The 12,581-nt window shown below is 37.7% G+C and overlaps 1 protein-coding gene across 1 annotated transcript in view; it reads right to left on the bottom strand.

Moving 5' to 3' along the window:
* Smp_136360 (putative dna cross-link repair protein pso2/snm1) overlaps positions 1-12,581 on the bottom strand; it is a gene marked incomplete at its 5' end in the record, with an annotated part of 28,679 nt that overhangs the window by 12,344 nt on the left and 3,754 nt on the right. Inside the window, one exon of the mRNA XM_018799303.1 lies at positions 12,019-12,164. Coding sequence (XP_018651105.1) covers positions 12,019-12,164 — 146 coding nt within the window. The remainder of the gene's footprint in view (positions 1-12,018; positions 12,165-12,581) is intronic.

Raw genomic sequence — 12,581 nt, 5'->3', positions numbered from 1 at the left:
CCTCCAATTGTCATTATCTTGTACCCGCCTATTAGAAAGCAGTGATTTATTGATCGGACCAATGAGGCCCGAAACCCGTATGAGCAGTCTAAAGTACTTGCCGATCTTACTACCTGCCTAGCCCATCCAGTTAAGTCCAAAACACTAATAACAACCTATGCAATATGAATCATTTGTTTCAAATATACTGAGTTTATGTACCAATCAAACAGACCATATCGTTCCACAAAATAGAAAATAACATTTGTACAAGATTCAGCCCAAAGTGGCTGTGAATGTGGGGAACCGTAATTAAGAGACTGGAGATAACTCAAAAATGGTAAATCGTATAGTAATAGTTTATGGGTCAAAATAAAGCTTATAATAAAAGGAATATGAATAGTTAAGTTACTTAACAATTATGCAATATGAAATATATGTATCATACTGGTCCATAAATAGTTCTCAAAAGTTACCATTCATAATTCTCTTCGGGATATAACATTTATGTATGTCATATCCGAATGAAGAATAGATGAATGGTAACTGCTAGGAATTATTAATGGACTACTATTACATATATTCTAATTGGATAGTTATTAAGTAACTAGATTATGAATAAATTCGTATTGTTTTTATCACAAGCCTTCATTTGACCTACTGGCTACTTCAAAACAATTTACCAATCTTAACTTATTCCCAATTTATCAGTTACAGTATCCCACACTAACAGCCACTTTTGGTTTGATCTTGTATAATTATTATTTTTCATTTTATGGTGTGATGCGGTCTGGTCTGCTTGTATATAAACCAAGTATATCTAAAATATACGATTCGCACAGTGGAAGTTGATATTTGTGTTCTGGACTGAACGGGTTACGCTAGGAGAGAAGTTACTATACAGCGGACCGATAAGGACCACGAGTGGACTCAAAGCTGCTAGTACTGGTTAACGCATTATTAGTTTGGACAAAGGATAAGGTCCTAGAAGTCGATATTCTGACTTGCGATGTTTGTCGCGTGATATTTGACGAACTATAGGACAATAATTCATCAAATAACTCGAAAGAACATTAACACTCGATATATTATAAACGTTGTAAATTGAACCACTAAAAACCGAAAAAAATCTAGGCCATCTTCGTATAAGATTGCTCAAAAATGTGCAACAACTTCGAGTAGCGCTTAACCTTTAGACTACTGAGTTTTCAGCTAATAGTTCACATTTCTAATTTCAGTCAATTCACAATATTGCATGAATATATTGATTTTCAATGGTTAGCCTGTAATGTGAAACTGCATACATAAAATTTGATTATAGACTTATCAGTCAGTCACAACGTAGAACTCCGTACGTACGTACATCAGTTCGAGTTGCCATACCACATTAGCACAGAGATGCAGTTGTCGCTTCGAATCCCATAGTGACAGAGGTAGTAAAAGTATAAGCAGTAATTGGAAAGATTAGGATTTCAAGATGTTATTCAAGGAGTATGATTCAGTTAAATAAATGTGGAACGAGAAGAAAAGGGATATGAAGAATTCGGAAGATTAGAATCTGGGAGAGCACAAAGAGTGGATGGACCTGAGCCATCACAAACGATTTTGAGCCATATCATTCAAGGTCTCTAACCATCGATTGCCATCATTTCGCGGATCCCAACCAGGTAGTCTACATCTACCAACATGGCCCATTCCACTTGTTAGTGACTTCATGGATTTGTGTCACGTTTTGGTCTGGCCGCCCCTAGTTTTCCTCAGACCTACTCCTACACCATAAAGCATTGCACGTCGGTGGTTGGGCACACGTAACACGTATCCCAGCCATCTCAACTGATGAAATTTCACTACTTCGTCAACCGATTTGCCATCCTTACCTAGTACCCGTTTCCTAACAACTGCATTACTTACCCGGTGGTCCCAGGATTATACGAGCAATGCCTCGAAGACACCTATGATCGAATACTAATGGCCTAAAAATATCTTCTCTGACCGGCCATGTTTCACTGTCATGAAGTAGGACGGAACGAACTGCTGCACAGTAAACCCGTCCTTTTGTTGCTAGACGGATATCTCGCCTACGCCATAAATGACGCAAGTTGGCAAGTTGGCCCCCAAATGCCCTGGTACGGTCGAGAGTGGGGAGAGTCCGCTCTCCCTCTCCAAATGCTCTCACATGGCCACGCATATATAGCCTCTGACAGGGAATTCCTGCTCACTGCCTTCTCGTGGCGGGGGTGTTGTTTACGAAATTGAGAGGACGAAAAGTGAATGTCCGGCGCTTTAACCGGGTTGGTGGACACGGAAAGTTCACCTAGGGGAGTTGGAAAACCCTGATTCCAAACCAATGGTGCACATGGGCTCCAGTATCCTGAAGGAATAAATGGCGTACGAAACAATTATTTGGTCACCGGCTACCATGGGACTGCATCTCCTCACGATGCTCCACTGCCTTGTGGATCAGATCTTTCGGTCAAAGGCTCCGGGTGTGGGCCCCTAAGAAAACCACCTGCTTCAGTTTGGGCACCTGGGCAGTATCACAGCCCTCAAGCAAATCAAATGAGATTTGTATGGCGCATATTTATCTGGTGCTTCCTTGTACCAATATTTATGTGTTTAAATAATAATAATAATAAATAACTTCCAAGATAAATGAAGCCGTCAACACGCTCAACTACTTCACTCCCTGTCATTAGTTCAGGTGTCGATGAAACCCAATTCTGAGGTAACATTTTGCACTTCGAGGTAGAGAATTCCATCCCGAACATATCTGCATTGTTGTTTACAGTGGTCAAAAGACTCTGCATTTTGTCAGCGTCTTCACCAAATAGAACTATGTCATCGGTGTATTCTAAGTCAACAAGTGAGTATCCTGGTAGAAGTTCAACTCCTCTAAATTTGGATGAAGAAAGTGTTATTTATAAAAGCACATCTACAATAAAGTTAAACAATAATGGAGAGAGTGGACAGTCCTGACAAGCACCACTTGAGGTAATCAATTCTGATGACGGTTCGCCATAAGCTCTCACTCGACCAGTTGTGTTTGAGTAGAGAGCCTTTATAAAGTTAGTGTACTTCTTTGGTATTCCTTTCAGTGACAAACACTGCCATAGAACCTAACGATCAACAGAGTCAAATGCCGCCTTAAGGTCGAAAAATACTACGATTGTGGGACGTCTGAATGTGTGTCTATGTTCTAGGACCTGACGTAGAGTGAATATCTGGTCTACACAACCACGTCCAGGTCGAAAACCAGCCTGGTTTTCACTAGTCTGCTCTTCACAAGCTCTAGTTAGGCGTCGAAGTATTATTGAAGCTAATATTTTAGACACTATATTAGTCAAACTGATTCCTCTGTGATTGTCACAAAAAGACGTTTTTCCTTTCTTATAGACTGGCACGATCAGTGATTGGGACCAGTCAGATGGAATTACGTCCAGTTCCCAGATTCTACCTAAGACCTGTCAATTTCGCTGCTAGTACTGGAGTGCCATCCTTAAAAATCTCAAGGGTAAACGTCTCAGAGCCAGATGGGATGAGTTTTCGAGCATCTACCAGCGCAGTAGATGCTGCTGAAATCTAGTATTTCTCCATAACCTTATGGTTTACCGTACTAGCAGATATCACTGCTCTTTCTACAGCTTTTCGGATATCATTCCACGCTGCCTCGGGGTGGGCACAACTTACATGTCTGTCTAACTGTTTTTCCAGTTGTTCCTGAAATATATTCTTGCCTATCATTAAGTAGAACCCTAAGAGGTTTCCCTGCAGTGTCTTTCCTACGTCCAGTAAGACGCAGACAGATAGGTGCTCGCACTAGAGCATGATCTGAATCAACGTCGATCATATACCTGCAAAGATACCGGACTTGTTAAAAACCCCGAAATCAAAGTTCATATGATTATAAATTACTCTTAAAATCCACAAGGAAATTAACCAAGAATTACTAGCCATAACTGGATAAACTGATATAAAGAAGTAAGGAAGTTTAAGGATGATAGCTTTTTCGGTTAACACAATAAAGAAAATCACAGTTTCCGTTGTGGCAATATGATACAAAATATAGTTATTGTGGGTCGCTTTTAGCTGGATCATCATTTGTTAATTAAAATCCTCCGTGGATGAGTCCTTTAATGGACTAAAAGTTTTAAACTTCGTATTCCTTTAGTTTAAGTTTGTTTCCTTATTTCTTCACAATAATGTCATTTTGTGGTCGGTGGAATAGTTTTGGTTACCAAATGCAACCTTTTGTAGAATAAACTAAACATATTTTCAACAAGCGTAGTGTCGCGTCTCAAACTATCCAGTCTGACAATATCTAGAACCTGATTCAGAAAGACAATCAGATGCTTATGGAATTTAATTGTCTATTTTGGAAGTCCACGTTATAGTTCCATTATATTTTCTTACGTTTTAGTGAGTGAAGCTAGCGACAATGGTGTGTATAGAAGTCAGGGATAGACTAACAGGAACAAATGGGTTTTCGAACAGCTTCAAAGTAAACTTATCGCATGGTCACTCTCATTTTCAGTTATAGGACTAGAATCCCCATTTTAGTTTCTTTTTATTACAGTCTTAATATCTAGCACAACGACCGATATACAGAGCGTAATATTTTCCATTCCGTTGAAGGGGATTAAACACATGATATAATGAATAATTAGAACAAAAACAGAATAAATCTTGTCAATATGTTCCCAAGGTTTACTGCATCTTAAGTACAACAGGGGTCCGTATTTCCAGACCTATACATTTCTCTAAATAGTTCAATTAACTCGTTAGCCAGGATTTTGCTTATTCTCTTTTATACCCAGCAATGGCTTTGGTGGGGAAATGAAATGTTAAGTTTAAAAACTCTAAGAGGTTCAGTATTTGTGACTGCGATACGATTGAATGTGCAAGTCAATTACTATTTTCATAATTCCGTAAGTCCTACTTTAGATCAAATTTACCTAGTGAATCAACTTAGCGCGAATGTTATTGTGGGGAACATACAATTGAAATAACGTAAACAACCGGAATATGTGAGAAAATCATATTAGTTTTGTCCAAAAGCATTTGATTTCAAAAACGCTTTCGCTACTGCTACCATGAAGCAAAATAACACGAGACGAATGTTGTTTCCGAATCAGTTTATTTGAAACATAAATTTGGTTCTTTCTCTCGAATTCGAAACAAAGCTTATACAAAAAAGATGATGAGTTGTTGGAGAAAATTTAGGGGAGCGTAACTAAGCTGATTCCCTCAATCGCAAAGCTGCTGTATGACGAAAGGCAGTCTAAACTAAACCTATTCCATTGTCATATAGAAGGACTCGGAGTTCCTGAATTACTTAACCGCAACTTCGTATTTGACACGCTTTCATTTTCCTCGTTTACAAGTAAGCTCCGGAAAAGCTTACAAAGCCAGAACTAATCATTTGCCAGCTGACGATCGAGTTTCATAAGACTTAAACTTTGACACATATCGGTTTTATTGTAAAACTTTGAATTGAAAAGGATTACGTGTTTGAATCAAATGTTCTGTAATTATAATATATTAGTGATAGGAAACAACTCTAACGAAGCTTTGATACCAGGATATAACGGCTCTTTTTTCTCTTCGCCCGGGCTACTCCGAAAAAAATCTTATAAGGAAGATTTATTTGATAGAGATCCAAGAAGATTAATTCACACACAAGTTTATTCAACTACAGATAGATTACATTTGTTAAAGAATTTATCGGACTGTCATTTGAATGAAAAATCATTGTGAGTTGATGAGTTTAATGAAAATTGATTGGAAATCGAATAAACAAAATTCACACAATCAGTGAATAGTGAAAGCTAATCAATGAAAACCACCCTAAAATTAATACGTGAATTTTAAGATCGGATTGTTTTTCTAATACATTGGACATGGCATAACCAATAAATTAAATTCGTTGGATAGTTTAAGATTAGTTTTAAAGTAGTCTTCATTAAAACGTTAGTTTGGCCTCAAAAAAGGTTCAGTATATACTACATCGGTGAGAGAAGTTCTACTTGACACTTATGAAACTTAGTTCCATCAAGTAAAGAGTGTTCGGTGTCTTTGTATTATATATATATATATATATATATCCCTGACAATTTCTTCTTTATATCATATAGTTATCTCACATTTCCTTCTTTTTCAGCTCTTTCCGCTGCCATTGATAGGTCTTCCACATGTCTCTGCTTGTCAGCTCCAAAGATCTTCACTCTCATGTCTGCTTCTGTGCATTCGATCTGTGCCTTGACTTTCTCTGCTCTTGTTCGACTGTTGTTAATTGCAGTCTTCTTCTTCTTCCTTTGATAAAACGTCCTCAGGGTTCCAATAGAGATACATTCCTTAAGATGATGCTTCTTGCGACCCAGAGGTTCCTGACACGTCGAAGTTAGTACTTCTTTGATCCCTTTCCAGTTATTCTCCATAGTAATTTCCTCTCTTCTGAGATCTTATAAGGCTTGGGACCTGTTGTTGAAAGCTATCTTAACACTCGTTGAGTTTATCAGTATCTCGTAAAAAGGCTGTACTAAACCTTTGTACTGCTGTTTCCCTAGTTCTTCAATGATTCTTTAGCTTCAGTTTCATCTTGGCAACCACCAGGTGGTGATCTGAAGCCATAACAGCTCCTCTCCTGGTTCTCACATCCTCCATTAAGATAGAGTAGGCAGCCTTGTGTGACACTGATCTTCACTCGGAATACGTTTTTCAGCTGACCTCCATTAACGACTTTACAGGGTAGTCCGTCGCATGAATTCCGTATGATGCTGACGTTCTTCTCAGACACATTATAGTATATAAGAAGGTGCCATAAGGTTCTTCTATCCATACTGACAAACACTTTCTCATGGTCAAAGAAAGTTGATGTATAGTGACGAATCCCATTCACTTGATTGCTCAAAAATGATCCATAATGACGCGATTCGGTCTGTACACGACTGAAACTTACGGAATCCGGCCTGTTGGTCTGGAAGCTGGACATCTACTGAATTTCTCATTCTGTCCAGCAACATTGTTAGAAACTTTTCTCGATATTGATAGTAGTGTGATGCCTCTGTATTCCCCATACTTGCTGGGATCTTCTTTCTTTAGTATCTTGACGAGGCATCCTTCTTTCCAGTCCTTCAGCACTTGTTCTTCCTCCCAAATCCTGCTGAGTAAAACATGAGGCATGTTTGCAGTTACTTCTATGTCTGACTTCAGTGCTTCAGCCGTTATGTCGTTTGGTCCTCTTACTTTCCCACTCTTGATCCGTCTGATGGCTATGCTGATGTCTGCAGTCGTAGTAGGAGCAACATCTAGAGGAAGCTCCGTGTGTGCTGTTCCGATGTCCGGTCGATTCAATTGGGTTGGTCTATTTAAGAGTTCTTCAAAGTGCTCTACCCACCTGTTCTTCTGTTACCGAATCTCAGTGATTGGCTTGCCTTCTTTGTCCTTGACTGGTCGCCCTGGTTTACTATATTTCCCCTGCTAGTTTCTTTGTTGTGTCACATAGTTGTCTCATATTTCCTTCTCTTTCAGCCATTTCCACTGTCTTTGCTAGGTCCCTTATGTATTTCTGCTTGTCGGCTCTGATATTTCTCTTCACTCACATGTCTGCTTCTGTGTATTCGGTCTGTGCCTCGACTTTCTCTGCTCCTGTTCGACTCTCTTTGTGTTCTTTCTTTCTTGAATATTTTCCAGGGTTTTGATAGAGATACATTCCTTAAGATGATGCCTCTTGCAGTTCAGAACCTCCTGACACGTTGAAGTTAGTGTTTCTTTGGTTCCGTTCTAATTGTCCTCCATAGTAGTTTCATCTTCTCTTAGTAGATCTTATAAGGCTTGGATCCTGTTGTTGAGAATTGTCTTGAATTAGCTGAAATTTTCAGTGTCTCGGAGAAAGACTGTATTAAACCTTTGCAATACTGTTTCTCCAATAGTCTAGCGCTTCTTTAGCTTCAGTTTCGTCTTGGCAACCACCAGGTGGTGCTCTGAAGTTATGCCAGCTCCTCCCTTTGTTCTCACGTCTTCCGTTGACCCTGTGAGTTTTTTACTGATGCAAATATGATCGATCTGGTTCTCTGTAGTGTGATCCGGTGAGAACCATGTAGCTTTGTGTATGGGTTTGTGGGGGAATATGGTGCTACCCATAACCATTTTGTTGACCACACAAATTTGTAAATCTGTCACCGTTCTCGTTCCTTTCTCCTAGTCAGTCCATGTCGTCCCATGATATCTTCATACCTGGTGTTATCTATTCCGACTTTGGTGTTTAGGTCTCCCTACAGGATGGTCAGGTCCTTTCCTGAGCACTTTGCCATAATCGATTGCAGTCTCTTGTAAAACTGATCTCTTTGTCGTTGCTATCACTGGTGGGAGCATAACACTGGAGAACATTCATCGTCATTCCCTCCTTTGTTTTGAATAATGCTTTGACGATCCTTGGTCCATGAGATTCCCATCCTATTAGTGCTTTACGTGCTTCCTCGGGCAGCGTTAGAGCAACTCCCTGTGTGTCTGGAGCATTTTGTTCTTCATGACCAGAGTACAGCTGTATCTCTACCGAATTTAACCTTTTCTGTCCAGCTTGGGTCTAATAGGTTTCACTTATTCTAAGCACCACCAAATTGTATCTCATTTTCGCAGCTATTTGATTGGTCCTCACCGTCTCTCACACTGTCCGTACATTACATGTACCTATATTAATTGTTGCTCTGATTGTTAGAGGGAACGTCAGCCTCGTGGCTACAGAGGAATTTCGGCTTTTATTGTGAGGCATCATAATTCTTCTGAATGAAGATTTTTCAACTCAAATGACAGAGTTTTAATGGTTTAAATCTTTTCTACTGATTGGCGTTTTCGGCAGAGTTGTTTTGTACGGTATGGTGTTTCTGACTCAGTGTCCATCTTTACTCTCCTATCCGGACTTCAGGACGGTAGTAACCCTAGAAGGGCTACAGGTGGAATTACTTACTTGCTTATTTACACCTGTTATCCCTCATGGAGGAGCATAGGCAGCTCACCAGCACTCTCTATTCATCTCTGTTACGAACAATCCTTTCCAGTTCCTTCTCATCGTCTAAATGATTGCTTCTAATTCTCAGCGCCTTGTGTTCTCTGGCGTCTCCCTTTCCTGTTTCCCTTTAGAATTCTAAGTTAGAGCTTGCCTCGTGATTCAGTTTGATGATTTCCTCCTCAACTGGAATCTGGTTTGTTCTCTCCCAATGGGTTGTTGCTGATGGTATCCAACCAACGGATATTCAGTATATTGTCTAGACAATTGTTTGCAAATACTCGTACTCTTTTAGTAGTGGTTGTGGTAGTTCTCCATGTTTTGGCTCTGTACAATAGAACTGTCTTGACGTTCGTATTGAAGATTATCACTTTGATATTGATTGAGAGTTGTTTTGATTTCCATATATTCTTCAATTTTAGGAATGCTGTTCTTGCTTTGCCAATCCTCGATCTTACGTCTGCATCGAATCCTGAAAGTTCATTGATGATGCCGCCCAGATACGTGAAACACTCCACCTCTTCAAGAGTTTCTCCATCAAGTGTGATTGGGTTAGTATTCTCTGTGTTGTATTTGAGGATGTTGGTTTTCCCCTTGCCTACTGATGCAGAGGCTGCTGACACACTAATTGTCTTGACCTGCATTTGTTGGTGTGTATGGGAAAGAAGGGCCAGGTCGGATAATGTTGACGATTTTCTCAGGCGGAGTTAGGCTTATATATTTCTAATTGTATTAATTAAATATATGCAAACAATTCACTTGCTATCTAACATTTGTTTACAATTACTTGAATCGTAAACGAAACAACCATAACTTTTTGTATTGAATAATTCCACAACTGCTCAGTAGAATTAAGGTATTTAGTACCAATGAATTTCATGAGATCCACAACTGTCTACTTATGAGTAGTTCATAAACAATATACTGTCTTTCTAAATACATGGTAATTTCAGTTTGAGATTAATTCAGACTATAAAATTTTACTCTGCAGATTTTGAGTTCAATGATAAAGGGAATGCCTTTTAACTTCATAAAGTCATTTGAATAAACTTTTCCAGTAAAACGCAATATTTATTGAAGATGGCATTTCGTTATCAATGAGATGATTTCCAGTGGTCTTTCCAAGCCATATTCTAATGATTTAGTCTCTCTTTCTACCATTGCTACTACACTTCTTCGATCTCCTTCGTTATTTTCGTCTTTTTGTAATAATGTGGTATGCCAACTCCCTATAACGCATATCTGAGCTAGAATGTACACTGATGATGTCAGTCTGTAAAATTCGATAGAGTAGTATTGTCTTTATTTATACAACAAACGTAGACCAACTAAATCACAATAAAATGTAAATATATACGTCCCCCTTCAGTTGTACGTGGTAGATCTGAATTAGTGTCCGTTTTTAACTGAAAATTAAGATTTCATGAAATGCAGTTGCTTATCCTTTTTCACATGAAAGTTGATATGATACGCTGGCTTATATCTCATAAATAATTTAAAGTAATCAAAGATCAATTACACAAGCTAAAATTTACTGTACTTTAATAAGTCTATAAGTATCGAATGGTTAGAAACTATTTTGCATTCAAACTTATATTTCTATATATGTTGCACATTCTTCGTAATGCTATTTTTTAATTGTCAGTTGTATGATATCTTGATGTTCCAGTATCTTGAGGTCTATTTTGAAATGTTTATTCGGGGCTCCCTCACTTTACTCTACCAATCAATTTAGGTAAGCCTGGTCTACTTCTTTAGATTAATTATTTACTAACCCTATAAAAAATTCAATTTATTATCAACTATCTGTATGAATAACTTCTCTTAGTTGTGAACAGTCAGTAAGTTAACAACGTAGGACTTAGCAAAGGTATATATGCTTAATAAAACCTGAATCAGTAAAATTAGATAGGAGACCAACAAGATGAGAAGCATAGGGTGGGAGACAATATAGAAAGTAGTAGAAATCTGTACATAAAAAATGCTACTGAAAAACTCATAATAATATATGTACATCCTAAGCAGTTTTTAGATATTGCCTTTAGTCGCAAATTTTTGGTGTATTTGATAATATGGCTAGCGGTGGGATCCAGACTGCTCATTTCGTCTTATTTCAGACTCATTGGCATTTACCTTCATCTTAATGATGATGTCCACACTGAAACTTGAACCCAAGACCTTTCGCTTCAAACTTCGACGAGTTATCTATTGAGCTACTGATTCCAACAATAACTAACATTCTTATTTTTGAATATCAATGAAGAAATATTACAGATCTTTACTACTACCTTCAAATCTGTTGAGTACGTTAGTAGTTGTCTGGAATCAATAGCTTCGTAGGAAGCACGCTAGCGTTTGAAGCGCGAAGCAATGTGTTCGAATCTCAGTGAGAACATGAACACGGAGGCATATCTAACTGACGAGTCCCGAATATAGAAAAACGACCAACTTAGATTGCACTGCTAACCATACACTAAAGATACTAAAAACATAAGAAATGAAGTTAAGAAAAAAAAATCGGAGAATGAAATGCTAAAAATGACACCAAATCCAAGGTTTATAAGAAGATAAAGAGTGAAAAGAATTGTGATGGGAAAATATGTATTTTGAGAAACATTTAATACAACTATTTCAGTTAACAAGCGAATTCACTCAATAACTAAAAAAATATATTGTTTGATTACAATGACTGTAATCGATCTACTGAAAATGTAGAAAGAAAAAACTGTACAAAAGCATTTGATTGTTCCGATCTTATTCATTCGCAGACGTTAGAGAAATATACAAAACGTAATCTTTCATGCATATACACCGGTTATTCATGTCAATACTATAGGATTACATTAATTAGTGATGAATGAAACAAATTAACTCCTAATAACTTCAGCAGACAAAAGAAATTTCAAATGAAAATGATATAGTCTGTTCAATAATTTGGAAACTTGATCGGGTACTATATTTACAATTAGTGGGAACTATTGCTTATGCATAATGGTAATAAAGAAAATTAGAACCTTACTGTTATCAGTAATACCTACCAAGAGTAAATCGTTCCTTGCCGATTGAGTACATTCCACAAACAACTAAAATGGTAGGATCTTTTATCAGATAATCACGTGTAACTTCCAGTGCTCCATGAATAACATCCACTTGATTAGGAAAGTCATACTGAGATGAACAATATCTAAAAATTGATAGATCATCTTAAAATGAATACATGAAAATTTTCTATCTTGTCAAAAGTCCCATCTAGACACGGGAAACGAGAAACAATGTAAAAACAGTAATAACATAGGAGTAATCAACTGATCATTCTTAGGTGGAGACAACAAATAATTTTGATTGGAAAACATATCAATATTTTTTAAATGTAACATCCTACAAAACTTATGTAACGAAAACTGAATTACAGTCAACATGAAATTAAAAAAAGAAACATTTTACAAGCATTAGATACTGGTACTGTATTCGAGTTTTCCACATCTAATAAATCTTAAGTCCAATAATACTCTACTTTAATGGTATCGTAATTCAGTGAGAGAAATGTCATATAAAAATTGGGAAGATACTGAATTGTTTCCCAGAAAACATCGTCTATACG

This window comes from Schistosoma mansoni, chromosome 3 (assembly GCF_000237925.1).
Source record: "Schistosoma mansoni strain Puerto Rico chromosome 3, complete genome".
Taxonomy (NCBI): Eukaryota; Metazoa; Platyhelminthes; class Trematoda; order Strigeidida; family Schistosomatidae; genus Schistosoma; species Schistosoma mansoni.
This window is presented reverse-complemented; position numbering and strand designations above follow the sequence as displayed.